This window comes from Protomyctophum parallelum (genome assembly GCF_964188405.1).
Source record: "Protomyctophum parallelum genome assembly, chromosome: 13".
In the NCBI taxonomy this organism is placed as follows: Eukaryota; Metazoa; Chordata; class Actinopteri; order Myctophiformes; family Myctophidae; genus Protomyctophum; species Protomyctophum parallelum.
The window spans coordinates 45,400,087-45,427,467 of record NC_139708.1 but is presented as its reverse complement, the minus strand read 5'-3'; the positions used below and the strand labels follow the sequence as shown (position 1 = coordinate 45,427,467).

The following is a 27,381-nucleotide window of genomic DNA, read 5'->3' as shown; positions in this document are numbered from 1 at the left end:
ATGACCTACCAGCCCACCTCACTGGTAAGGATGTGTGAGATTAGGGGCATAACAGTCTGTCTATAATGACCTACCAGCCCACCTCACTGGTAAGGATGTGTGAGATTAGGGGCATAACAGTCTGCCTATAATGACCTGCCAGCTCACCTCACTGGTAAGGATGTGTGAGATTAGGGGCATAACAGTCTGCCTATAATGACCTGCCAGCTCACCTCACTGGTAAGGATGTGTGAGATTAGGGGCATAACAGTCTGCCTATAATGACCTGCCAGCTCACCTCACTGGTAAGGATGTGTGAGATTAGGGGCATAACAGTCTGTCTATAATGACCTGCCAGCTCACCTCACTGGTAAGGATGTGTGAGATTAGAGGCATAACAGTCTGCCTATAATGACCTACCAGCCCACCTCACTGGTAAGGATGTGTGAGATTAGGGGCATAACAGTCTGCCTATAATGACCTGCCAGCTCACCTCACTGGTAAGGATGTGTGAGATTAGGGGCATAACAGTCTGTCTATAATGACCTGCCAGCTCACCTCACTGGTAAGGATGTGTGAGATTAGAGGCATAACAGTCTGCCTATAATGACCTGCCAGCTCACCTCACTGGTAAGGATGTGTGAGATTAGAGGCATAACAGTCTGTCTATAATGACCTACCAGCTCACCTCACTGGTAAGGATGTGTGAGATTAGAGGCATAACAGTCTGCCTATAATGACCTGCCAGCTCACCTCACTGGTAAGGATGTGTGAGATTAGGGGCATAACAGCTGATCAAATGGGCGGCTGTGGCTCAGGAGGTAGAGCAGGTTGTCCAATGATCTGTGGGTCGGCGGTTCGAATCCCGGCTCCTCCTCCTGTCCATATGTCGAAGTGTCCTTGGGCAAGACCCTACATTGCCTCCAATGAGTCGGTCGGTGTGAGCTGAGCTCAGCTCGCCACCGTCGGTGTGTGAATGTGGGAAGTGAGGATGCTGGCGTCGACTGTTCGCCGCTTCACCTCCCAATATAATATATAATGAATGAACCATTGTAAAGCGCTTTGAGCACTTGGGAAAAGCGCTATAAAAATGCAATTCATTATTATTATTATTATAGATTGTCAATTTAGTCCTTTTTTCCCCCTTTTTTTTAAGAAAAAATATTATCGATAATTTAATAATCAATAATCAATTAATAACCAATCCCTATTTTGGGCATTTCAATTCCATTGTATAGGCAAAAATATAGGCTTTATAAAAAAAAATCTTTTCAGACTTTCAGAAATAGTTAATGCATCAAGTGATGCATTGTGAGCTTGTAGCTCTGTAATTGTACTAGTTTTGCGTACTAGTGTGTGTGTGTGTGTGTGTGCGCGTGCGCGTGTGCGTGTGTGTGTGTGTGTGTGTGTGTGTGCGTGCGTGCGTGCGTGCGTGCGTGCGTGCGTGCGTTGCTTTTCCAGACCTCAGTACCCAGGATATCATTGTGATAGTCTTAAGTGTGAGTGTGGCCGTCGTGACCGCCATCGCTCTCATCTTCTACAGGTAAGAATATAAACCCCATTCTGACCTGAGATCAGATTCATACGAGGTTTCCTCCGGACACACACTGGTCTGATGAACCCATTCTGACCTGAGATCAGATTCTAAAAATGTCAGTCGTTCTTCGATTTTTTTCAAAAATAGCAGACCTACAAGCTCGTATCGCGCCACTCGGTGGCGCGATATGAGCTTGTAGGTCTGCTATTTTTAAATAGCTAAAGCACGACACGATGCTGACACCAAAATGGGTGCCCGGTCAGAATGGGTTATAAAGTCAATGTTAATTGATAGACCAATCTAAGATTTGAGTTGACCCAAAAGAAATTGCAATGGTAATCGTTCATGGGTTTTTTTTTATGATCCTTATGGCCGTTTTTTAGCCCAATGGGTGTTTTTTGGGCAAAACTAATGCTTGGCATGGATTCAGAATCAATAAAACCCCCTAGTTTGACACATTACATGCTTCTATAGGGTTTTAACCCATTCTGACCTGAGATCAGATTCATACGAGGTTTCCGCCGGACACACACTGGTCTGATGAACCCATTCTGGCCTGAGATCAGATTCTAAAAATGTCAGTCGCTCTTCGATTTTTCAAAAATAGCAGACCTACAAGCTCGTATCGCGCCACTCGGTGGCGCGATATGAGCTTGTAGATCTGCTATTTTTAAATAGCTAAAGCATAACATGATGCTGACACCAAAATGGGTGCCCGGTCAGAATGGGTTAATGGTACCCCTGAATTTACCATGATCCAAAATATATATACCGGTAATACTACTACTAATAATAATAATTGTATATGTTATTTGGATGACCCTATAAGGATCATACAAATCCTTCTAATGAGTTAGTTTTGCAATTTCTTTTAGCTTAGATCGATGGCCTAATAATGCTCTCATCAGTTTACTCTGATAAAGTGATGAAGTCAAATGTATGCTGCTGTTGTTATACTGTTATTTCTATAACGTTATAATTCACAATGAAAGGAGGTAAGAAAAGGTAACAAAGTGTGTGTGTTTGGGGGGGATTTAATGTCAGACAGAACAGAAAAGAGCGTCGCAGCCAGAAGAAATGGTCCCACCTCAATCCGGACCTGATTGGACCACTGGATGAGAAGGAAGTGTCCCTGAAGGTATAAATTATATCACACGTCTCCACAAACACCATGTCAGAACAGCTGGTGTTCTTTTATTTTATGAGCTTCGGCAGGTTTGACGCAGGCTGAGATATAGATGGAAGTTCAGGTGAGAATCCATGAGATGATGGTGGTGAAGTTAAGCTACAGATGGGTCAGATATAGGGTGTAAGTGTGGTGAGATTTTAGTCACCCGTGGAATGTTGTCGCGTTAGCCTAGCCTAGTTTTACTCGAGTAAATAATCATACGATTTCAGTCGACTAAATCCACATTTGATTTAGTCGACTAAAATGTAATGACTGGTTGTACACTTGCTGAAAATAGCCGATCTTGTAGATCGGGCTATTTTCAGCATGCAACCAAGTGTAAAATGACTTATACTGGATCTCTTGTCCACTAGTCCCTTCCTAACATTTTAGTCTGGTTTTTATTTGGTGACGAAATTGTCAATATATTTTATATATATATTTATTCTTAGTCATCATAGCTTAGCTTTCATTTTGTTTCCATTTCGTTTTCGTCAGTGAAAAAAGGTACTCGACGAACATTCTTTGTCATAGTGTTAGTCGATGACACCAACACTGGGTGCGATGAGTTACAGACGGTGAAATGCAGTGAAGGGTGGTGAGATCGGACGAGTTATTACAAACAAACGGGGGAATGTGTGGTGGACGAGATGGGGTAATGGCTGTGACATACAGTACAGTAAAGTCAAGTTAGATTCATTCACCATGCAGGGCAGGCATTTTAATAGTTTATTATTATCTTCTTCTTTTCCTTTCGGCTTTTCCCTTCAGGGGTTTGTCACAGTTAACCCATTCTGACCGGGCACCCATTTTGGTGTCGGCATCATGTTATGCTTTATCTATTGAAAAATAGCAGACCTACAAGCTCGTATCGCGCCACCGAGTGGCGCGATACGAGCTTGTAGGTCTGCCTTTTTTGAAAAATCGAAGAACGACTGACATTTTTAGAATCTGATCTCGGGTCAGAATGGGTTCATCAGACCAGTGTGTGTCCAGTGGAAAACCTCGTATGAATCTGATCTCAGGTCAGAATGGGTGAATCATCCGCCTCCATCCTATACCCTGTCCTCTGCCTCCTCTTCTCTCACACTAAACTAACTTCATGTCCTCTTTCGCTGCATCCAAAAAAACGTCTCTTTCCAAGCAGGAGGCCTCGACTCGAGGAAGCTGCCTGGCAGTTCCAACCTTAACATCCTTTTACCGATATACTCTCACTATATTCCCTCCTCTGTACGTGTCCAAAACATCTCAGTCTGGCCTCTCTGGCTTTATCTCCAAAACATCTCTAACATGCGTCTCAGTCTCTGTTGTACTCGTTTCTGATCCTATATCCATCCTTGTTACTCCCAGAGAGAACCTCGACATTTTAGTCTCTGGCACTATACCTCCAGCTCTGCTTCCTGTCTTTTCCCTCAGTGTGACTGTCTCTTTATCATTACATACAGTACAGTAGAAAGAAAGGAAAGGTATATGTTTACCCCTGGACTAAGCTCAAGAACTTGTTCACAGCCAGGCCCTGCTCATAGAACATTACAATTTACAATTTACAATTTAGGCATTTAGCAGACGCTCTTAATCCAGAGCGACTTACATTTAAGCAAGAACAAAATCATGGGAATACATCACATAAAAGCATTTATCATGAAACATGCGTAAGCTAAGAAGGTAACAGCGGAATATCTATATGATGAAACTATACATACACTATACATAATAAACTATACATATTCACTACTATGCTATACATATGTACTATGGCGTGCTATGACTATATACAATACAATTATAGTGCTGTCTACATAACATGCTATAAGTCTGTGTCAAATGCTATCTAAGCCAACATAAATGCTATCTAAGGGGTTAGGGTAAGTGCTATGGGCCATGATGGAGTCTGAAAAGGTGGGTTTTCAGGCTACGGCGGAAGATTGGGAGTGATGCTGCAGTTCTGACTGCAATGGGAAGTGCATTCCACAGTTTTGGAGCCATTTCATGGTAGGGGTTCAATGCCTTGCTCAAGGGCACATCAGCGGTGGTCATTTTAACGCGCCGGTCCGGGGAATACGAACTATAGCGACCTTCCGATATCAAGACCGCTCCGCAAACCGTTCGGCCACCGCTGCCCTATGTTCGGCCAGGTCGCTGCACATGCGACCTGCAGAGGCCTGCAGGTCGTGCATGTGCATGCACAATATGGAGGAGACCAGACCATGCTTCCTATGTATCCATGAACCGAGACTGAATATTGTTCAGAATGCTCTCAAGCTGCATTATTGTGTGTGTTCAAGAATGTCTTGTTAAATGTATGCACAGATAACAGTAAAATGTGTCCGCTTGTGTGTGTGTGTGTGTGTGTGTGTGTGTGTGTGTGTGTGTGTGTGTGTGTGTGTCTCAGATTGAGGATGAGAGGAAGGACAGCATATATCACATGCACCGAGGGCGCTATGACAAAAAGGTATCACGTGCACAACATATGATAGATGATGATTTGTAAGATTTACAAAAAGAAAACTGATATGCATAATGTAATGTAATGTAATGTAATGTTCTGTATCCTTTTAGCCCGTGATATTGAAAGAGTTGAAACTCACAGATGGAAACTTCGACGAGAACCAGAAGATTGAACTCAATGCAGTAAGACCTGTTTCAGTTGTGACTAATTATTCTTTGGAGTACTGTTAAATGTGTGTATTCAGTGATTTCACTTAATTCATTGTGTTGTTGTGATAATCCTCCCTAGTCCCTACTATAGAGTGTGCTGACCATATAAGGAGTTCCTCCATGTCCCCAGTTAACCCCTGTTGGTCAAAAAACCGTAGGTTTCGTTTTTGGTTAGGTGGCCCAACCTTCATCCAATCAGGATCGAGCGGGGGCGGGCCTTGGTGTGTGTACTGTAGTGCGTGCATGTGCACATCTTGTTACCGGGGCGGACCGGGGGGGTTTTCCAAATCACCAAAATCACTGAATGCTCCTTTAATTCATAAAGTATTAGAACGAACCCACTTTGACCTACCGTGATTCCTACCAAGCACCAGAATACCTACAGGTTTACAGTCGGGTGTAAAGAAGTGAAATGTTTTGTCATATAGAAGCTCCATCGTTGCCGTTTGGAGAAAGGTAGAAAGAGAGAAACTAACAAGACACACATTAGATATCAACATACTGTACATTGTACAGTATCACTAGCAGTGTGAAACAGTTTTTGGCAGCAAATTTTGATTTTAGTTTTAGTCATAGTCTTTTGAATAGTTTTCACTTAGTTTTAGTCACATTTTAGTCGCCCGGAATGTTTTAGTGTTAGTCTAGTTTTAGTCGACTAAATCTACAGTTGACTTAGTCGACTAAAATGTATTTTGGCGGGCCTTGATGCAGTCGTAATGGCTCATTTTGCACTTGCTGAAAATAGCCGATCTACAAGCTCACAGCGCGTCGTGCTGCGACGCGTTGTGAGCTTGTAGATCGGCTATTTTCAGCATGCAACGATGTGTACAATTACTTGTACTGGTTCTCTTGTCCGCTAGTCCCTTCCTAACATTTTAGTTTAGTTTTTATAGTTTTTATTCGTTGACGAAATTGTCAATACATTTAGTGTTAGTTTTAGTCATCATAGCTTGGTTTTGAAAGAAAATAGCGAACATGCTCACAGGGCGACACGTTGAGAGCTTGTAGATCAGCTATTTTCGGGGCGCAAGCCAGCACTATTTATCTACTGGACATGCGGTGTAACGAAACAAATTTGTTCAACGCAAAATGGTGCGTTCCAAGTTCCCATAAAACTTGCGTTCCAAGTTCCATCAAATAAAAACAGAAAGACATTTTATATTTTAAATTAGGATGTACATTTCGTAAACGAGCAAACCAATGAGCAAATCACCCCTTATTAGTATGCCCTCCCAGCCCTTATTCAGATTACCGCTCTGTCAAACGTTTACGCATGTCTGTTACAACAACAACTCCATTGAGACATGATATCATTGCCTAATGTGTAGCCACCGGTTTGCTTATCCTAACTTTTTAACTGCTCAGGGTTTAGCTAGTTGTTAGAGTTTGTGTTTTGTTGGCAGGTTTAGGAATCTGTTATCTCCCTGTCAAATGAGATTTATAGGACTTGGTCCTACAGACTGGGGGTAAAGCGAGTGCACCTGGAGAGTTTTCATCACTGGATAAAACACATTGTCCTCACAATTCTCCTCTGGTTCTCTGTATGTTTAATATAAAATTGAGAGGGCAGCTGGGCATGTCTCCTACTTAAACGTAATAGCTATATCTCTCAGAGGTAAAAAAAATAAATAGACGATTAACGAGCCCACAACATGTGGCATCGAACTTGTAGATCTGCTATGTTTTACTTATTTTCCAAATAAAGTCAGGGAGGGATGATGTTTATGAGGGCTGATCCCGTAAGAGGGTACTTTTGAACAAAAATAGCGAAAATAGCAGATCTACAAGCTCTCAAAGGGCAGTTGTTTTACAGACGGGGTATGAAAGGGCAGGGGCTGATCGAAGCCCCCCATTTGATGTGTGCACGTCCCTGTTTTCTTTTTGTTGCTATATTTCTTTTATCCCACGATTTTGTAACCCATTTTTCACCCCTGTGTCAATCATCTAATGTGATCCTGGGCTCTACACACCCTCCACCAACCTAGTCCCCATATATGGGGGACAAGGGGAGAGCAACTGACTTGAACTCATGCTTCCTTCATGCCTGAGTGTCCAAGTTGCTCCTTTACACCTGACAGGGGGGAGTTTCCCTGGTTGGACGTAGCGCGTGGAAGGAACACGTTATTCCAACCAGTTCCTTTCCCCTCCTTCAGGCGCCCCGGCTGGCCAGGGGGAGGCAGTTTAGAGACCAGGATTTGCACGTCCCTGTTTATGAGAACTTGCCCCCCCTCCCTCATCCCTTCTCCAACATTCCTGCTCTTATTTCAGCTGATGCGCATCGACTACTACAACCTGACCAAGTTCTACGGCACTGTGAAATATGAATACGGTGTGTACGGAGTGTTTGAGCTCTGCGAGAGAGGCTCCCTTAGGGTAAGTGATCGCTCATTATCGTCTGACTTTTCACAACAGCAGTCCTGTCATTGTGCTTCATGTGCATATATACTTTCCCAATAATGCAAGATTATTTAGTATGGAACTCTACTATGTTGGGGGTGGAGGGGATGATTTATTGCCGTATGTTAAAGGAGGTATACGTAGGTAGAAGCCCATGTCTAATAATGCCCCCATTTCAATGGACAGACAGTGGACGATTCTACAAATGCCTTCTAAATCCTGACGGTTTTATGAAAAACCCTATGTTTCTATGTCAGTGGTTCTCAAACATTTTCATGTGAAGGATCCCCAAAAATATATGTAATTGGCCGCCGACCCCCCATCTGAAAATATGTTGTTCCAGAGACCCCCCCCCCCCCCCAGAAGCAAAGATATGAGTTAAAAAGGTTCGCTCTGAAAGAATATATATATAACTAGAAAAAGTGCCCTTCTGGGCACAGGTCTCCACCAGGATAGGAATGTAGGACATTGCAGCTTGCCTTCATCTGGTGGTTGGATAAAAGGGCAACAAAAGTAAATTATCCACAGATCCGTGCAGTTAGAGGTAAAAACACTTTTCGGCCAGTTATAGCGCCACCTTGAGGCTGAGTTGAAATTGTTCATGTGGCATTTCTTCTTCTGCCTAGTGGGAATGTGCGTGCACAATTTCATGGAAATCACGCGATGTGTTCATGATTTGCAGCATTTTGTTTGAAACTGAGCACTCCTGTGAACTTTGGAAGCCAATCTTAACCAATCAAGATGGAGTCTGAGAAATCTGAATCGTTGAATAGCTCTAGAGAGACTGTGTACCAATTTGTAGGTGTACTGTGCAAAAACTTGTTTTGCACAAAGCGGCCTCCTGGTGGCGCTATAACAGGCCGTTCTGGAAATGACATCCTCCCCCCCACCACCAAATACAGGCAAACAGTAGCCTAGTTTTCTATACATTTATTTGTAACCTACTGTAAGTCTTCATTTTACAAATGCACAGCCAGCATTTAGGCCCATTTACACGTGTCTGTCATGTACAATATGTTTTGTAGAAAGTGACCACTGTATTTATCTCTTTTTCATTCACAGCATGTTCTCGGAGATAAAATCTCCTACCCCGATGAAGCTTTCATGGACATGGAGTTCAAGATATCAGTCATGTATGATATAGCAAAGGTACTTCTATTTACTGTAAATGTTGCTAATAGTACACTGTACACCGCCTTTTCTCAATCTCAAAGGCCCCCCTCCCATGCAGTTTGATATGCATTCGGCCGCGGACCCCCATTTGATACACATCTTTTAAATCAATGGGACCCCAACAGTATTAATTTAACTGAGTGCACCAATGTTCAAAATTGCACGAAAAATCATACACATGAGTTACAGACCTTTTATTCATTCATTTATTTAATTTTAAATGTTGTATTGTTTACCTTATTTGGAAACGGCAGAGATAAGAACAATACATTTCGTATTTCTTGTACAAAAAGATATTTAGTGCATTTTCTTTTCCTCCCTCCACCCATCCCATCAAATCAAATCAAATCACCTTTATTTATAAAGCACATTTAAAAACAATTTCCATTGTACCAAAGTGCTGTACAACACCACAGATATAGAGAACATAGCAAAAGAAAATCACAGACAACTTTACTTTTACTTCTACTCCACTACATCTCGGAGCCAACATTTGTACTTTTACTCCACTACAATTATTTGAAATCTTTAGTTACTAGTTGCGAACGCAGTGATTGCGAATGCAGTGAGCACTAACTATGAGACCCTGCAGATCATGTCTGTGTGTCTGTGTGTCTGTGTGTGTGTCTGTCTGTCCCGCTGTGACACCACCCGCCCGCCACCAGAGGGCGCAGCTGTAGCACACACACACACACACACACACACACACCCGCGCAGCTGTAGCACACACACACACACACACACCCTCACACACACACACACACACACACACACACACACACACACACACACACACACACACACACACACACACACACACACACACAACCACACACACACACACACACTGCGTTCGCTTCCCGCGTTTGCGCGTCTTACTTGTTACTTTGGCGATTTGAAAATAGCCGATCTACATGCTCACAATGCGTCCTGAACAGGGACCCACACACTGTTCACTCAGTTACTGTGTACTTCTCTTTGCCTTGCAGCTATAGATCAGTATTGTTGTCCTTATTTCATGACCCTTTCTTTACAGGGCATGTCATATCTAACCTGACGCTGCCAGATCCAAGAAGCTTGCTACACAAATTTGTTTCACAGCTTATTGGGATCTGGGATCGCGGAAGCAAATTCGATGACGGGGCTGTTCCTTTTTTCCAAGATACTTGGTAGATGATTGGATGGGACCGTCTGTCTATCACCGTGTGGGCGTGCAAACACAACCAATCATATTGACGTGTCTATATAGCTTCACATCCGGTTTCGCACATATCCCGCCCTTAGCTCACGCTGATTGGTTCGGTACGGAACGGATTTGTGTCAGCTCAACTCCCTGAGAGATCCCAGATGAGTGCTGTGTTGGGGAACATGGTTACCCAATACCGCCCCCATCTGGCAGCGTCAGGTTATGTCATATCTCCACTCCAGTAACATCTGTGTCTTTACAGGGCATGTCATATCTCCACTCCAGTAACATCCAGGCCCACGGTCGCCTAAAATCCACCAACTGTGTGGTGGACAGCCGCATGGTCGTGAAGATCACGGACTTTGGCTGGAACACTATCCTCGGTCCCAGCAAGGGTGAGGTTATACACCTGAGACCAGATGAAAAAAAAAAAAAAGTCTTCAAAATAATATAAATCCTGATTGTTTTCTGAAAACCCTATGTTTCGATGTCAGTGGTTCTCAAACTATTTCACGTCAAGGACCCCAGAAATTATATGTACATGTGGCAGCCGACCCCCCCCCCCCCCCCCCATCTGAAAATATGTTGTTCCAGGGACCCCCAAGAAGCAAGGATTCCAGTTAAAATCGTTCACTCTGAAATAATATTTAATCAAAGATTTGTGCCACATTTTCACGATATAAAAAAAGCAGATCTACAAGCTCGTATCGTGGCACTCTGTGCCGTGCTATGAGCTTGTAGATCTGCTATTTTCAATATCTAAAGTATAACATAACGCTTAAAACACCAAAAGGGGTTCCCATGTCTTGTTGATCCTAAAAGTGAGAGAGCCAGAGACAAATTGTGCCACAGTTGCAATGATCCAATTATCTGTAGTTTAGTCTTTTACTCTTGGTCTTGCCTGTGACCATTTCTATTTTTTTACACACCATAATAATGTTCTTGTTTTTACCAAATAAGTCCAAATTACTGAATGTCAAGTCTCCAGGTTTTCTTCAGAATATTATTTACCGTAGTACGACACTATGGCATATTTAGAGTCCAACTATAATGTTTTATTGCCAGGGCCACCCATAACTCGTGCAGTGTACAGGGGTCCTTTTGGTTCCATTTCAACACTCAGAGTTACAGACCTATAGTAGCTGTTATGGTCATTTGTTGTGTTTCTGGTCCTTTTATTGTCCATTCATTTTGTATGTCTGTGAAAAAATGTCACACCTGTCCTGTCCTGTCCTGTCCTGTCCTGTCCTGTCCTGTCCTGTCCTGTCCTGTCCTGTCCTGTCCTGTCCTGTCCTGTCCTGTCCTGTCCTGTCCTGTCCTGTCCTGTCCTGTCCTGTCCTGTCCTGTCCTGTCCTGTCTCTGTCCTGTCCTGTCCTGTCCTGTCCTGTCCTGTCCTGTCCTGTCCTGTCCTGTCCTGTCCTGTCCCTCTCCTCTCCTCTCCTCTCCTGTCCTGTCCTGTCCTGTCCTGTCCTGTCCTGTCCTGTCCTGTCCTGTCCTGTCCTGTCCTGTCCTGTCCTGTCCTGTCCTGTCCTGTCCTGTCCTGTCCTGTCCTGTCCTGTCCTGTCCCTCTCCTCTCCTCTCCTGTCCTCTCCTCTCCTCTCCTCTCCTCTCCTCTCCTGTCCTGTCCTGTCCTGTCCTGTCCTGTCCTGTCCTGTCCTGTCCTGTCCTGTCCTGTCCTGTCCTGTCCCTCTCCTCTCCTGTCCTGTCCTGTCCTGTCCTGTCCTGTCCTGTCCTGTCCCTGTCCTGTCCTGTCCTGTCCTAGACCTGTGGACAGCCCCAGAGCATCTCCGTACGCAGGGCGTGTCTCAGAAAGGCGATGTCTACAGCTACGCCATCATTGCTCATGAGATCGTGTTGAGGCGCGGCCCATTCTACACGCAGATGTGCTCCGATCATACAGGTAGGCCTGGCTGACATCCAAGAGAATTAACCCATTCTGACCTGAGATCAGATTCATACGAGGTTTCCGCCGGACACACACTGGTCCTGATGAACCCATTCTGACCTGAGATCAGATTCTAAAAATGTCAGTCGCTCTTCGATTTTTCAAAAATAGCAGACCTACAAGCTCGTATCGCGCCACTCGGTGGCGCGATATGAGCTTGTAGATCTGCTATTTTTCAATAGCTAAAGCATAACATGATGCCAACACCAAAATTGGTGCCCGGTCAGAATGGGTTAATAATAATAATAATAATAATAATAATGGTCCAAGATCATTATCTCTGCTGTCGGGAAGAAACCATCTAACTTCAAAAAATTTGACCAGATTTGACTGAAAATATGTTGTTCCAGGAACCCCTCAGAAGCAAAGATTTGAGTTAAAAACGTTCGCTCTGGCCCAGGCCGTAGCGTAACGGTCTGGGCACCGGACTGGTGATCCAGTCGCGGTGTGCCGCGGGTTCGACTCCCGAACCCGACACGGCCTTTACCGCATGTCATCCCCCCATCTCTCTCCCGTTTCCTGTCAGCCTACTATCTGTCCCTTAAAAAATCAATAAAAGGCGTAAGCCGCAAAAGAATATCTTAAAAAAATAAAAATAAAACGTTCGCTCTGATGGAGGGGAAAGGAACTGGTTGGAATAACGTGTTCCTTCCACGTGCTACGTCCAACCAGGGATACTCCCCCCTGTCAGGTGTAAAGGAGCAACTTGGACACTCAGGCATGAAGGAAGCATGAGTTCAAGTCCGTTGCTCTCCCCTTGTCCCCCATATATGGGGACTAGGTTGGCGGAGGGTGTGTAGAGCCCAGGATCACATTAGATGATTGACACAGGGGTGAAAAATGGGTTACAAAATCGTGGGATAAAAAATATATTAAAAACAAAAGTTCGCTCTGAAAGATTTGTGCCGCATTTTCACGATTTTTCAAAAATAGCAGACCTACTGTACAAGCTATGAGCTTGTAGATCTGCTATCTTTCAATAGCTAAAGTATTTATAATGCATAAAATACCAAAAGGGGTTCCCGCCCAGAATGGGTTAATAGCACAGGCAGACTCTTCACATACTAGGGCATGTCTTTTAATAAAATGTCAGAGCTGAAATCGACATGTAAATATGAAATAAACGCTTAAAACATGTAGGTAGGTGTAATGTTAGAGACCACAGAAGTGAACCTTTCAAGCCTGTTTTCTCAACTCGCTGTTTTCAGCAAGACATTATACTCTATAATATCCATGTCTCCAAAACTGGTGGGTCAAACTGAACAACCAATATGTCAATTTGAAGCTATGATTCCCTGCTTTCATGTGACATGAAAAAAATGCCACACGGCCACAAATGTTCATTTTTCAGAAAATGAAAAATATAACATATTTGTCAGGAAATGTGGACTGACCTCATGCTTCCTTCTATGCATGAGGAGTCCAAGCTGCTTCTTTTCACCTGACATGGGGGTAGTTTCCCCGGCAGGACGTGGCGTGTGGAAGGGACACGTTATTCCGACCAGTTCCTCTCCCCTCCGTCAGACGCCCCGGCTGGCCAGGGGGAGGCAGTTTAGAGTAGAGGTGGCAGGCAGACTAATGTTACACAAAGACCCGCAAAATGGACACTTTTATTAGGCAGCGTTTTGGTCCAGACCTTCTTCAGGCATCTGAGCCTATCATAACTTCAATCATAAGACTTTGTTGCCTAGAAGAGACTAATGTTACACAAAAGCACCTCCTGCTGGCCGGAAATATGTTTACAATATCTATGTACATTTTGAATCCTCTGCCTCAGAGAAGATGCACAGAGTGGAGAATCCAAGTGGCCTGACTGTCTTCAGGCCAGACCTGAACCTTGAGACTGTATCGGAGACAGAGATAGAGGTAATAAAAGGCCAATAAAGTTTTATTATTATTATCCTCATCTATATTATATTGTGACGGAGCAATAATCTAAACTCTGACTGTGTGCCTAAATCTGCAAATGGACCGTCACAGGGTTAATTTCACTATAAGTTATTGAAATTGTGTTTGTGTGTGTGTGTGTGTGTGTGTGTGTGTGTGTGTGTGTGCGCGCGTGTGCGTGTGCGTGTGTGCGTGCGTGCGTGCGTGCGCATGTTTAAATGCATACAGCTGTTCATGTTGATTAAGAACTTCTGGGATGAGGACCCAGAACGAAGGCCGGATTTTAAAAAGATAGAAGGAATTCTTGGAAAAATATTCAGGTACGTACAGTAATACTGTAAACAATTCTTGGCCTGCTAGCCTATAGCGGTCCAGGCACATGCCACATATAATATAGGCTCTGGCCTGACAGCGCGTCGCGTGTTCAAGTCCCGCTCATGGCAACCTTTGCTGCATGTCATGTCTCCCACCGTCTCTCTCTCTCTCTCTCTCTCTCCGTCTTTCCTGTCAATCTTCACTTAAACTATCAATAGCCAGCTGGACTGTGTGCCGCGGGTTCGACTCCCTAGCCCAGGGGTGCCCACACTTTTTTGACTTGTGAGCTACTTTAAAAATGACCGGCTTAACAAGATCCACAAAAAAAAGTATTGAGTTAGGGGTAAACCTTTATTTTCTAGATAGATACTTTCGCTAAGATGTATAAACCGCACCCTGAAGCCAATACTTTGTTTTTGAACTGAAAAGCACAAGGATTTGAATTCATTGTCTCTGTGGACAAAGAAAAGAGCTAGTACCAATAAACTAAAGTTCTTTTCAACCCTGTCTCTCCTCGCACATTACGTTATATCCCTTCACCCTACCCTACTCAGTACCATTACAACACATTATGTTATATCCCTTCACCCTACCCTACTCGGTACCATTACAACACATTATGTTATATCCCTTCACCCTACCCTACTCGGTACCATTACAACACATTACGTTATAACCCTTCACCCTACCCTACTCAGTACCATTACAACACATTACGTTATATCCCTTCACCCTACCCTACTCGGTACCATTACAACACATTATGTTATATCCCTTCACCCTACCCTACTCGGTACCATTACAACACATTACGTTATATCCCTTCACCCTACCCTACTCGGTACCATTACAACACATTATGTTATATCCCTTCACCCTACCCTACTCGGTACCATTGCTGAAAATTGTTTCAAAATGTAGCCTATAGCGGCACACATGAGGGATAAACGGGAGGAAATGGAACTGGTAGGGTTTTTATATAACCCATTCTGACCTGAGATCAGATTCATACGAGCTTTCCGCCGGACACACACTGGTCTGATGAACCCATTCTGACCTGAGATCAGATTCTAGAAATGTCAGTCGCTCTTCGATTTTTCAAAAATAGCAGACCTACAAGCTCGTATCGCGCCACTCGGTGGCGCGATATGAGCTTGTAGATCTGCTATTTTTAAATAGCTAAAGCACGACATGATGCCGACACCAAAATGGGTGCACGTTCAGAATGGGATAATATAACTTTATAATGCTATTGACTTCTGTAGTATTACATTGTGGGTTTGAGCAGACAGGCCCCCTTTTTGATGCATGTCAATCAATCAAGTGGCACCTTAATTCCAGTGGCAGATAATTCAGACAACCAAAGAATATATACTATTTATTTTTTAGGGTCATGTCATGTGATGTGATCTACCTCCACAGCCTTTGTGGTCCACTGGTAGATCACGATACACCTTTTTTGGGCACCCCTGCCTAGCCCGACGGCCTCAGTTGCTACAGTGAAGATGAACTGAACATGCGGAGCTCGTCATCTCGGGGAACTTGAATGTGCTTTTATTTAACCCTTTCTGGCCTGGGCGGGAACCCCTTTTGGTGTTTGAAGTATTATGTTATGCTTTAGCTATTGAAAAATAGCAGATCTTTTTGTGAAAACTGTCATGATTTTGAATGTTTTAGAATCGACATCAGGTCTAAATGGGTTAACCCATTTTGGGCGGAAACCCCTTTTGGTGTTATGTCATGCCTTAGCTATTGAAAAATAGCAGATCTACAAGCTCATAGCGCGCCACTCGGTGGCGCGCTATGAGCTTGTAGATCTGCTATTTTTGAAAAATTGAAGAACCACCGACATAGCTAGAAACATAGCTTTTTCAGAAAACTGCCAGGATGTAGAAGACATTTTTAGAATCTGATCTCAGGTCAGAATGGGTTTTAAATTGTTCTGTGTTAATCCTAATGGGGTTTTTTTTTGGGGTGTGTGTATCTCCTTATCTCAGCAACCTGCACAACCAGGCCATAACCCTAAAGGCTCATACATAGTCTGGATTTCCGGTGGTGAGGTGACCACCGAACTACAACATGACGTCACTGAGCCGCGGTGAAGAGCAAACCACCGCCACCGCTCCAGCCCTTCTCTCTGTTTTTACTCACCACCGCTCAACGTTATTTCAGCTCCGGTGGTCAGCTCACCACCGAAAATCCAGACTATGAATAGGCCTTAACCCTAACCATATCCCTAACCATAACCAACCATATCCCTAACCATAACCATAACCATAACCAACCATAACCATAACCATAACCAACCATAACCATAACCCTTATCTCAGCAACCTGCACAACCAGGCCAGCGAGACGTACATGGACAACCTGATCCGACGGCTGCAGATGTACTCCAGGAACCTGGAGCACCTGGTGGAGGAGAGAACGTCCCTGTACAAAGTAGAGAGAGACAGAGCTGACCAGCTCAACTTCATGCTGTTACCTGGGTGAGTACAGTAGAGAGAGACAGAGTACAGTAGAGAGAGACAGAGTACAGTAGAGAGAGACAGAGCTGACCAGCTCAACTTCATGCTGTTACCTGGGTGAGTACAGTAGAGAGAGACAGAGTACAGTAGAGAGAGACAGAGCTGACCAGCTCAACTTCATGCTGTTACCTGGGTGAGTACAGTAGAGAGAGACAGAGTACAGTAGAGAGAGATAGAGTACAGTAGAGAGAGATAGAGTACAGTAGAGAGAGACAGAGTACAGTAGAGAGAGACAGAGTACAGTAGAGAGAGACAGAGCTGACCAGCTCAACTTCATGCTGTTACCTGGGTGAGTACAGTAGAGAGAGACAGAGTACAGTAGAGAGAGACAGAGCTGACCAGCTCAACTTCATGCTGTTACCTGGGTGAGTACAGTAGAGAGAGACAGAGTACAGTAGAGAGAGACAGAGCTGACCAGCTCAACTTCATGCTGTTACCGGGGTGAGTACAGTAGAGAGAGACAGAGTACAGTAGAGAGAGACAGAGTACAGTAGAGAGAGACAGAGTACAGTAGAGAGAGACAGAGCTGACCAGCTCAACTTCATGCTGTTACCGGGGTGAGTACAGTAGAGAGAGACAGAGTACAGTAGAGAGAGACAGAGTACAGTAGAGAGAGACAGAGTACAGTAGAGAGAGACAGAGTACAGTAGAGAGAGACAGAGTACAGTAGAGAGAGACAGAGTACAGTAGAGAGAGACAGAGTACAGTAGAGAGAGACAGAGCTGACCAACTCAACTTCATGCTGTTACCTGGGTGAGTACAGTAGAGAGAGACAGAGTACAGTAGAGAGAGACAGAGTACAGTAGAGAGAGACAGAGTACAGTAGAGAGAGACAGAGTACAGTAGAGAGAGACAGAGTACAGTAGAGAGAGACAGAGCTGACCAACTCAACTTCATGCTGTTACCTGGGTGAGTACAGTAGAGAGAGACAGAGTACAGTAGAGAGAGACAGAGTACAGTAGAGAGAGACAGAGTACAGTAGAGAGAGACAGAGTACAGTAGAGAGAGACAGAGTACAGTAGAGAGAGACAGAGTACAGTAGAGAGAGACAGAGCTGACCAACTCAACTTCATGCTGTTACCTGGGTGAGTACAGTAGAGAGAGACAGAGTACAGTAGAGAGAGACAGAGTACAGTAGAGAGAGACAGAGTACAGTAGAGAGAGACAGAGTACAGTAGAGAGAGACAGAGTACAGTAGAGAGAGACAGAGCTGACCAACTCAACTTCATGCTGTTACCTGGGTGAGTACAGTAGAGAGAGACAGAGTACAGTAGAGAGAGACAGAGTACAGTAGAGAGAGACAGAGTACAGTAGAGAGAGACAGAGTACAGTAGAGAGAGACAGAGTACAGTAGAGAGAGACAGAGTACAGTAGAGAGAGACAGAGTACAGTAGAGAGAGACAGAGTACAGTAGAGAGAGACAGAGCTGACCAACTCAACTTCATGCTGTTACCGGGGTGGGTTCAGAGGAGAATGACGGCCAAGCTACACCGGGCATGTGTGCGTTTGACGTAAGCGCACTGCGCGCACAAAGTATGCGTGCGAAATGCCCCGGCTACACCAGATCTGTGGCGCGCGGCAGATTTGTGATATATAGATACGCGCGCATGGGGGCATCATACACACGTAAAAAAAATTGAACCGATCCTATTTTTAGAGCACGCGTAGGATGGCCCGCGGTATCCGTGCGTCTGGTGTAGCTGGTATCATTGACATAATATTGGTCCTATCCAAACGCACGGTACGAGCGCAGTAAACGCTTACGCACGCGCGCAAAGTTGCCTGGTGTAGCTTGGCCCTGACCTAGCCCACATTTCAGAAAGAAAGAAAGAAAGAAAGAAAGAAAGAAAGAAAGAAAGAAAGAAAGAAAGAAAGAAAAAGAAAGAATACTGGCGTAATATATGTCATATTGACTATTGAACTCCCAACTATGAAAACCAAAGCTGCAATCATTCATGATTATTTTACGTGTATTTCTTTTTTTATGCTGTGTTCCCTATGTAATGTCATGTAAATAAATGTATTCCACTGTTTGCCTGTCTGCTTCTCGTGAGGACTGCGGATGAAAATTAGCTAATAACTTCACCCCCCCCCCCCCCCCCCCTCCCCCCTTCCCCCCTTCTAGTCCGGTGGTGCGGTCCCTGAAGGAGACGGGTCGCGTGGAGCCGGAGCTGTTTGAGGAGGTGACGGTCTACTTCAGCGACATCGTGGGTTTCACCACCCTCTGTCACTACAGCACGCCCATGGAGGTGGTGGACATGCTCAACGACATCTACAAGAACTTTGACAGCATCCTGGACGACCACGACGTGTATAAGGTACTATAGAACAACTATACTGTACTATACTGTACTATAGAACAACTATACTGTACTATACTGTACTATAGAACAACTATACTGTACTATACTGTACTATAGAACGACAGGCCTCACACCACGACGTGTATAAGGTACTATAGAACAACTATAATAATAATAATAATAATAATAATAAACTTTATTTATAGAGCACCTTTCATGACACGAGTGCAGCGCAAAGTGCTTTACAAGACAACAAAGTATAAAAAATATCAAACAACATAACAATCAAGGCATAATCAGTACAAAGAAATGCAAAAAACACCAAACGACATAAATAAATGCATAAAAAGACAAAAGAAATAGGTAAAACAGTGAGATTAAAATCAAAGGATTCAGCCAAATGCTAAAGTAAAAAAGTGGGTCTTAAGCTGAGTTTTAAAAACATCCAGGGAGGGTGCCAGTCTAAGGTGCGTTGGAAGTTTATTCCAGGCGGTCGGCCCGTGGAAGGAGAACGCTGCTTCGCCGTATTTTTTCAAAGCCATTGTTTTGTGGCTTTTCAAGCAGGCCAGCAGTGGCGGACCTAAGGAGGCGGTTTGGGACGTACCTGGGCAAGCAGTCCTGAAGATAGGTGGGGGCGAGGCCATTTAACCCATTCTGACCTGAGATCAGATTCATACGAGGTTTCCACCGGACACACACTGGTCTGATGAACCCATTCTGACCTGAGATCAGATTCTAAAAATGTCAGTCGCTCTTCGATTTTTCAAAAATAGCAGATCTACAAGCTCATATCGCGCCACCGAGTGGCGCGATATGAGCTTGTAGATCTGCTATTTTTCAATAGATAAAGCATAACATGATGCCAACACCAAAATGGGTCAATGGGCCCGGTCAGAATGGGTTAATGCTTTGTACACAAGTAAAATAATTATACTGTACTGTACTGTACTACTGTACTGTACTATACTGTACTACAGAACAACAGGCCTCACACCACGACGTGTATAAGGTACAGGACAACTGTAAAGGCAACTTTTCCAACAAAAGGATGCCAGTGAGGGATATGGTGTGATTGAAGCTCTTTCCAACGCGTGGTGGTGTTGACAGTAAATCAGATCTTGTTAAGTGCATTTAAAGGGTTTTATTTTCATTGCAGGATGTCATAACAGAAACCGGGTACTTAACTGTAAATGAACAATAAACTGGTGCTACAAAATAAACTAATTAACTCATAATAACTGAAAAACAAACAAAACATGCACGGTTGAAAAACTGTGTGGCTTCCCTGTGGTGTTTCCCAAAATCCCTGCTGCCGTGCACCTGTGACACATACAAGTAGGCTGTGCCTGTGATTGGTTGAACCCGCCTATGCCCAGGTTGTCATAGCAACTTCACAAGAACTTAACCACAATATAAAATCATCAAATTGGCTACAACAACAACTATACTGTACTATACTGTACTATAGAACAACAGGCCTCACATCACGTGGATCACGTGGCTTCATTGGTTGGGTTGCCTCTCCTGCAGGAACGGGCCGTTATCGAGTTCTGTGTGCCAACTGATCAGATCCATTGGAAGCGTCACCTCATGCCAGGGATTATGGTTCAGCAAGAATACTATTACTTTACCATTGGCTTTGTGTTACATTTGTAATACTGTAGTTAGTACCATCTAATTCTTGACTTCTAGGGCAGGGGTCTGGGCAGGGGTCAGGCGGCTCTAGAGCCCCTAGTGGCTCCCTGTAGCATTAAAAGTAGCAATACATTATTTTTCATTTATGGTTTCTGTAGGAGGCCAAACGTGACAAGCATTCTTTTTTTTTTTTTTTTTTTTTTTGCGGCTTACGCCTTTTATTGGTTTTTGAAGGGACAGACAGTAGGCTGACAGGAAACGGGAGAGAGATGGGGGGATGACATGCAGTAAAGGCCGTGTCGGGCTCGGGAGTCGAACCCGCGGCACACTGAGACTGGATTACCAGTCGGGTGCCCAGACGGTTACGCCACCGCCTGGGCGTGACAAGCATTCTTAATATGAATTCTAAAAAAAATTACAAAATTGGAAAACTTAACTAAACTAAAATTTGCGTCACAGCTTGCGACACACTCAGTGCCGTGCCAGCCAGGTGTCTATTATATACAAACCGGTGGGTGTGTGAGGCTGCTGCCTGCTACGCTATGGCTTCTACAGGGAGAGAAATAAAGATAGCCGACGAAAAACAGAGGATTTAACAGTTCGTGGACAGAGGCTTTTGCCTTCACAGCCAATGCAGATTGACTGCCTGTATGTTTAATCTGCAGTGAGAAGCTATCAAACAACAAAAAAAGTAATGTTGAACGACATTTCCAGGGAAAGCATGCTAAATTCTGCTAGTTTCGTTGCAACCCGGGAGATAATAAAGCTTGGCAAGCTGCATTATAATGCGTAATTTTCTTTGCGGCTCCAGATAGATTTTGAATTTATTTTTGGTCGAAAATGGCTCTTTCAACATCTTGGGTTGCAGACCCCTGTTCTAGGGTCATCTTTTTGGAGATATTTTGACTACTGGTAAAGATGCACCTGACGATACAACTAGGCTACTGAATGTGCTTTTAAAAACAGAATACTCTTTCCCTGAAGAGTTTCTAATACATGAAAATATTTAATCAAGATCCTCTTAGCATCAAGTAAAAAAGCAATCACACGACGCTGGTGCCAACAGGACCCACTAACGAAAGATCAATGGATGGACATTATTGAGGAACTGTATGCTATGGAAAAACTAACATTCATACTTAGACTACAAGAGGATAAATTCTATAAAAAGTGGGTTAAGTGGAATCTCTTCTCTCAGCCTAGCGATATTGCAATAGGATTTCATTTGAATGTTTTTTGTAATATGAAAAATGCAGCCTTTTTTCTTTCACTTTTTGTCTTTTTCTTTTCTTTTTCTTTCCGTATGGTCTTGTTTGTTGTCTCTCTCTTGTCTGTTCTCCTTTCAATAAAAATTAAGTGAAAAAAAAAAAAAACAGAATACTCTGAAGATTAAATCCAGATGCATTTCGTGAAAGAAAGACTTGATTCATAAACATGAATCCCTCTTGTTATCCGCTCTCTCTCTCTCTCTCTCTCTCTCTCTCTCTGTCAGGTGGAGACAATAGGTGACGCATACATGGTGGCATCAGGGTTGCCCAATCGTAACGGGAACAGGCATGCGGTGGACATTGCTAAGATGGCTCTGGACATCCTGGAATTTGTAGGAAACTTCCAGCTCCAGCACCTGCCCAGCATCCCTCTGTGGATTCGGATCGGTGTGCACTCAGGTACCACGAGGCCCAAATAAAACTCACAGCTAGAAGGTCCTTGGTTCGATTCCCGCTCGGGACGCTGTGGGTGCTGGTGGCGTGTTTCCTCCTCCTCCACGTCATCAGTGCCCATACCCGAGGCGGGGGTTGGCGAAAGGGCCTTTCTGTGTGGAGTTTGCATGTTCTCCCCGTGTCCTACTAGGGTAGGTAGTAGGTACCCCCACAAAAAACATGCAGTAATCCTGGACTCTAAACTACCTCCCCCTGGCCAGCCGGGGCGCCTGATGGAGGGGTAAGGAACTGGTTGGAATAACGTGTTCCTTCCACGCGCTACATCCAACCAGGGAAACTCCCCCCTGTCAGGTGTAAAGGAGCAACTTGGACACTCAGGCATGAAGGAAGCATGAGTTCAAGTCCGTTGCTCTCCCCTTGTCCCCCATATATGGGGACTAGGTTGGTGGAGGGTGTGTAGAGCCCAGGATCACATTAGATGATTGACACAGGGGTGAAAAATGGGTTACAAAATCGCGGGATAAAAATATATATAAGCAAATAAAACTCTTTGTCTAAGACAATGGTTTCCAACCCTTTTCATATCAAGGCACATTATTTATTGGGTAATTGAGCCACCAGCATTTGATGACATTTAAGCCTCTCGGATCCAAAACTAACGAATATTGTAATAATATAAGATTTTGCCCACAATTCCATTCTGTATGGAATGAACAACATGTGAACATGGCGGCGCGGCCGACGCTTGCTGCGGCCACTCCTCACAGAGACAGACAGACAGTGCAAAATAGGGTATCAGACAGCTTGACATACAACGTTTATAAACGGGCCAAGTTTAGATATAGTCGGCAGCTTTTATCCCATTCTGACCGGGCACCCATTTTGGTGTCAGCATCATGTTATGCTTTAGCTATTGAAAAATAGCAGATCTACAAGCTCATATCGCGCCACCGAGTGGCGCGATACGAGCTTGTAGGTCTGCTATTTTTGAAAAATCTAAAAAAACGACTGACATTTTTACAATCTGATCTCAGGTCAGAATGGGTTAATCAGACCAGTGTGTGTCCAGTGGAAACCTCGTTATGAATCTGATCTCAGGTCAGAATGGGTTAATAGATAAGGAATCAGTGTGGTAACCACCACCGACCGATTGTTCCAAAGGAGCAGCTGACCGCACTGGGTCTGCTGTGCACTGCGAGTGAGGAGGACAAGCAAGCGGTGTGACAGAGCACGGAAGAGGGGGAAGCGAGGAGGAGCAAACGTATACTAGCCAAAAACCATGGCTGACCAAGAAGACACGCCTATACTAATGAGGGCCAGGGATGTGGCGCCTTTAGATCTGGCGATCCAGTGGCCTATATAGGAAGGCAAGGAACGACCTGGACGGAGGCATAAAAGAGGCAAAAGGAATGTATGGGGAAAAGGATGGCAAGTCATTTTAATGACAAACAAGGACACTCGGAAACTGTGGCAGGGATTTCACACAGTAACTGGGCTACAGGCCTGCTTCGCAGCCAGCCCCCACCGATCCATCACTTCCTGACAACCTCAATGCCTTTTTTACACACGGTTTGAGGCCACAAATGACAGGGAGGTGCAGAGATTTCCATTCTCACCGACAGACCAGGTGCCCCAGCTTATATCCACCACTGGGGTTAAGAGGGCCTTTTCCAGCATTAACCCTCGAAAGGCTACTGGACCAGACAATATACCAGGCCGGGTGCTGAAAGACTGTGCAGACTAGAGCAGTTAAAAGATGTTTTTACTGACATTTTCAACATCTCTCTCAGTCAAGCCAGAGTGCCTGCCTGTTGGAAGAGCGCCACCATTATACCTGTGCCCAAAAAGCCCAGCCCAGGCTGCAGGAACGACTGCCGCCCTGTGGCCCTTACCCCAATCGTTATGATGGAACGCATTAAAGGAGGCCTCAGCGGCGGCGCCGACCTGGACCCATACCAGTTCGCTTACAGACCAAACCGGTCTACAGAGGATGCTATTTCCGCCATGCTCCACCTCACTCTGTCGCATCTGGAAAAGGCAGACACCTACAGTATGCCAGGATCCTTTTTCTAGACTTCAGCTCTGCCTTCAACACTATCATACCACAGCAGCTGGTGGAGAAGCTGAGGGTGTTGGAGAGGTGGACAATGTTACCTGTAATTGGATCCTGGATTTCCTGACACAGCGGAGGCAAACAGTCAAAGTAGGCAACACAACATCCAAAAGCCATTGAAGTGAACACAGGATCTCCTCAGGGATGCGTACTGAGTCCCCTATTGTTCACTCTTCTTACACACGACTGCGAGGCCAGGTTCAGAGGCAACCACATCCTAAAATCTGCGGATGACACCACCGTGGTCGGCCTCATAACAAAGTGGGATGAAGCTGCCTACAGAGAGGAGGTGGAACAGTTGGCAGCTTGGTGCAAGGCGCACAATCTTTCCCTCAACAACAGAAAGACCAAGGAAATGATTGTGAACTTCAGGACGAGAACCAGGCCACAACGCCATCCTGTGACCATCGACGGCTCAGCCGTAGAGAGGGTAAAAAGCACCACTTTTTTGGGAGTGCTGCTGACGGACAACCTGGCCCCGAGCAGCATCACCACTGCCATCATTAAAAAGGCCCAGCAGCGTCTCTATACCTACTCCGTCAGCTGAAGAGAGTCGACCTGCCTGTCCCATAGCCCTGACCATGTTTTATAGAGGCACTATTGAGAGCATTCTCACCTATTGTTTTACCTCCTGGTATGGAAGCAGCACGGCTGAGGAGAGGAAAAAGCTGGACAGGACGGTGAGAACAGCCAGCAAGATCATCGGTACCTCGCTGCCCTCCCTGGCAGACATATACCAGCAAAGGTGCATCAGGAGAGCAACTGGTATCACTATAAGGATGCCACCCACCCCTCTCACAGCATGATCTCCCTTTTGCCCTATCTGGGAAACGGTACAGGAGCATCAGTGCCAGGACAGAAAGGATGCGGAGCAGCTTCTTTCCCCAGGCAATCAGGCTCCTGAACTCTAGCCTCCCTGGCAGATAGGACATGAACTGTGATCTATATGTTCAGTTTTTTAAATGGTTTTTATTCTATTCATCTTTTTTTATGGATCCCCTGTAGTTTTTAGGACTTATTTATACTTAGTATTGTCTTGCACTGATAATTTATTATTGTATGAGCCTGTGCTGTCTTTTTTTAACTAGGAGAAACGTAATTTCGTTTTTTTTTTTCTTCTGCTGTTACAGTTGGAAACAAATGACAAAATAAAGCAATCTTGAATTGATGTTGGTATACCATTAGGAGAGATAACATGGCAAACGTTGAATTGTGTAGACTCCTTAAGCAATGCAGATGTGTAACAATAATGTAACTCTTGAGAGCGTTGGTTTCATTTTACACTCTCAGGAGTTAACAGTATTTAATGCACAAGTGAGATGTACAGTATACGTGTATTGATGACAAGCAATAATACATAATAAATGTACTGTTATGGATCACTGGGCAGTGTTGCCCGTCGACATTGTCTCTCAATGTCGTACAGGTTTTTTATCAATTTGGTAACCTTGTGTATAAGTTATGTTAGCTATTCTGATGTACTAGAGTAGCACAAGGACAGTTCTCTATAGGTCGGTCTGTCTTTTGTCATTTCATTCACAAAATGAATACATACCGGCGGTATGACTGTCTCTATGTAAATGTTCTGCTATTTTAGGTCCGTGCGCTGCAGGTGTGGTAGGAAACAAGATGCCTCGTTATTGTCTGTTTGGAGACACAGTCAATACGGCCTCGCGCATGGAGTCCACAGGCCTACGTAAGACACACACACACACACACACACACACACACACACACACACACACACACACACACACACACACACACACGCTATACCCATGGGACTGTCTATGACTAATCTAGTCCATGTCTTCCCTCTAGCCCTGAGGATACATGTCAGCCGGTCCACTATCAACATCCTTCAGAGGACAGACTGTGAGTTTGAATATGAAAACAGAGGAGAGACTTACCTCAAGGTAAGCCGGTGTACCTTTTAACGTGTAATAAGAAGAAAAACAAAACACAAATAAATAAAGCTTACATTTTAATTAGGTGAGCAGTTGTCCCTCAGCTCTGTGACATGCAGGAAGGTATAGCTGGGAAATGGAAAGGGGACACTGGCCCCACAAATGGTCTGGAAACACATACTAGTGTGATTTCATTAATGAATTCCAAGCATAACGTATACTAGAGGTCCCTGAGTGACGTTCTTTATCATCTGACCCACAGGGTAAAGGTAAAGAGATGACCTACTGGCTAACAGGGGTGAAAGGAAGGGGATACCACCTGCCCAACCCGCCAACAGCGTAAGTCCATCACTAATGTTAGCTGCATGCTAACAAATACAAACTCCCGTGAGTTCCTTATGGCCGTTTTCAGCCCAACGAGTGTCTTTTGGGCAAAACTAATGCTTGGCATGGATTCAGAATCATGAAAACACAATACATGCTTTTTTATAGTGTTTTAATATATATTATTTCAGAGCGAGAGTGGGGGGGGAGCGGGGGTCCCTGAAACAACATATTTTCAGATGGGGGTCGATTGGCCAATTCATTACATATATATGTTTCAATTCATTACATATATATGTTTCAATTCATTACATATATATGTTTCAATTCATTACATATATATGTTTCAATTCATTACATAATATGTTTTGGGGGTCCTTGACATGAAATAGTCTGAGAACCAATGACACAGAAACATGGGTTTTTCAGAAAAACCGTCAGGATTTAGAAAAATACATTTTGTAGAATCGACCTTGGGGTCTTAATGGGGTTTAAATGTATTTTAATGTTCTTTAGCTTTTAGTGTTTTTTTTGTTTTTTTTCTATTAAAGTTGTTTTTAATTTGTTGTTACCTCTGTAAAGCCCCCCCCATGTAAAGCGTCTTTGGGTACTAAGAAAAGCGCTATATAAGTTTGAGATATTATTATTATTATTATTATTAAAAC

The 27,381-nt window shown here is 44.2% G+C and overlaps 1 protein-coding gene across 1 annotated transcript in view; it reads left to right on the top strand.

The window, feature by feature from the left end:
• The window catches only part of gucy2ca (guanylate cyclase 2Ca), a gene marked incomplete at both ends in the record, with an annotated part of 47,020 nt that overhangs the window by 18,948 nt on the left and 691 nt on the right, over window positions 1–27,381 (top strand). Inside the window, 16 exons of the mRNA XM_083779172.1 lie at window positions 1,441–1,522; window positions 2,561–2,654; window positions 5,077–5,136; window positions 5,244–5,315; window positions 7,611–7,715; window positions 8,802–8,888; window positions 10,361–10,493; window positions 11,861–11,998; window positions 13,821–13,909; window positions 14,159–14,250; window positions 16,576–16,734; window positions 18,899–19,091; window positions 22,204–22,378; window positions 26,083–26,181; window positions 26,307–26,401; window positions 26,655–26,731. Of these exons, the coding sequence (XP_083635298.1) occupies window positions 1,441–1,522; window positions 2,561–2,654; window positions 5,077–5,136; window positions 5,244–5,315; window positions 7,611–7,715; window positions 8,802–8,888; window positions 10,361–10,493; window positions 11,861–11,998; window positions 13,821–13,909; window positions 14,159–14,250; window positions 16,576–16,734; window positions 18,899–19,091; window positions 22,204–22,378; window positions 26,083–26,181; window positions 26,307–26,401; window positions 26,655–26,731 (1,750 nt within the window). The remainder of the gene's footprint in view (window positions 1–1,440; window positions 1,523–2,560; window positions 2,655–5,076; window positions 5,137–5,243; window positions 5,316–7,610; window positions 7,716–8,801; window positions 8,889–10,360; window positions 10,494–11,860; window positions 11,999–13,820; window positions 13,910–14,158; window positions 14,251–16,575; window positions 16,735–18,898; window positions 19,092–22,203; window positions 22,379–26,082; window positions 26,182–26,306; window positions 26,402–26,654; window positions 26,732–27,381) is intronic.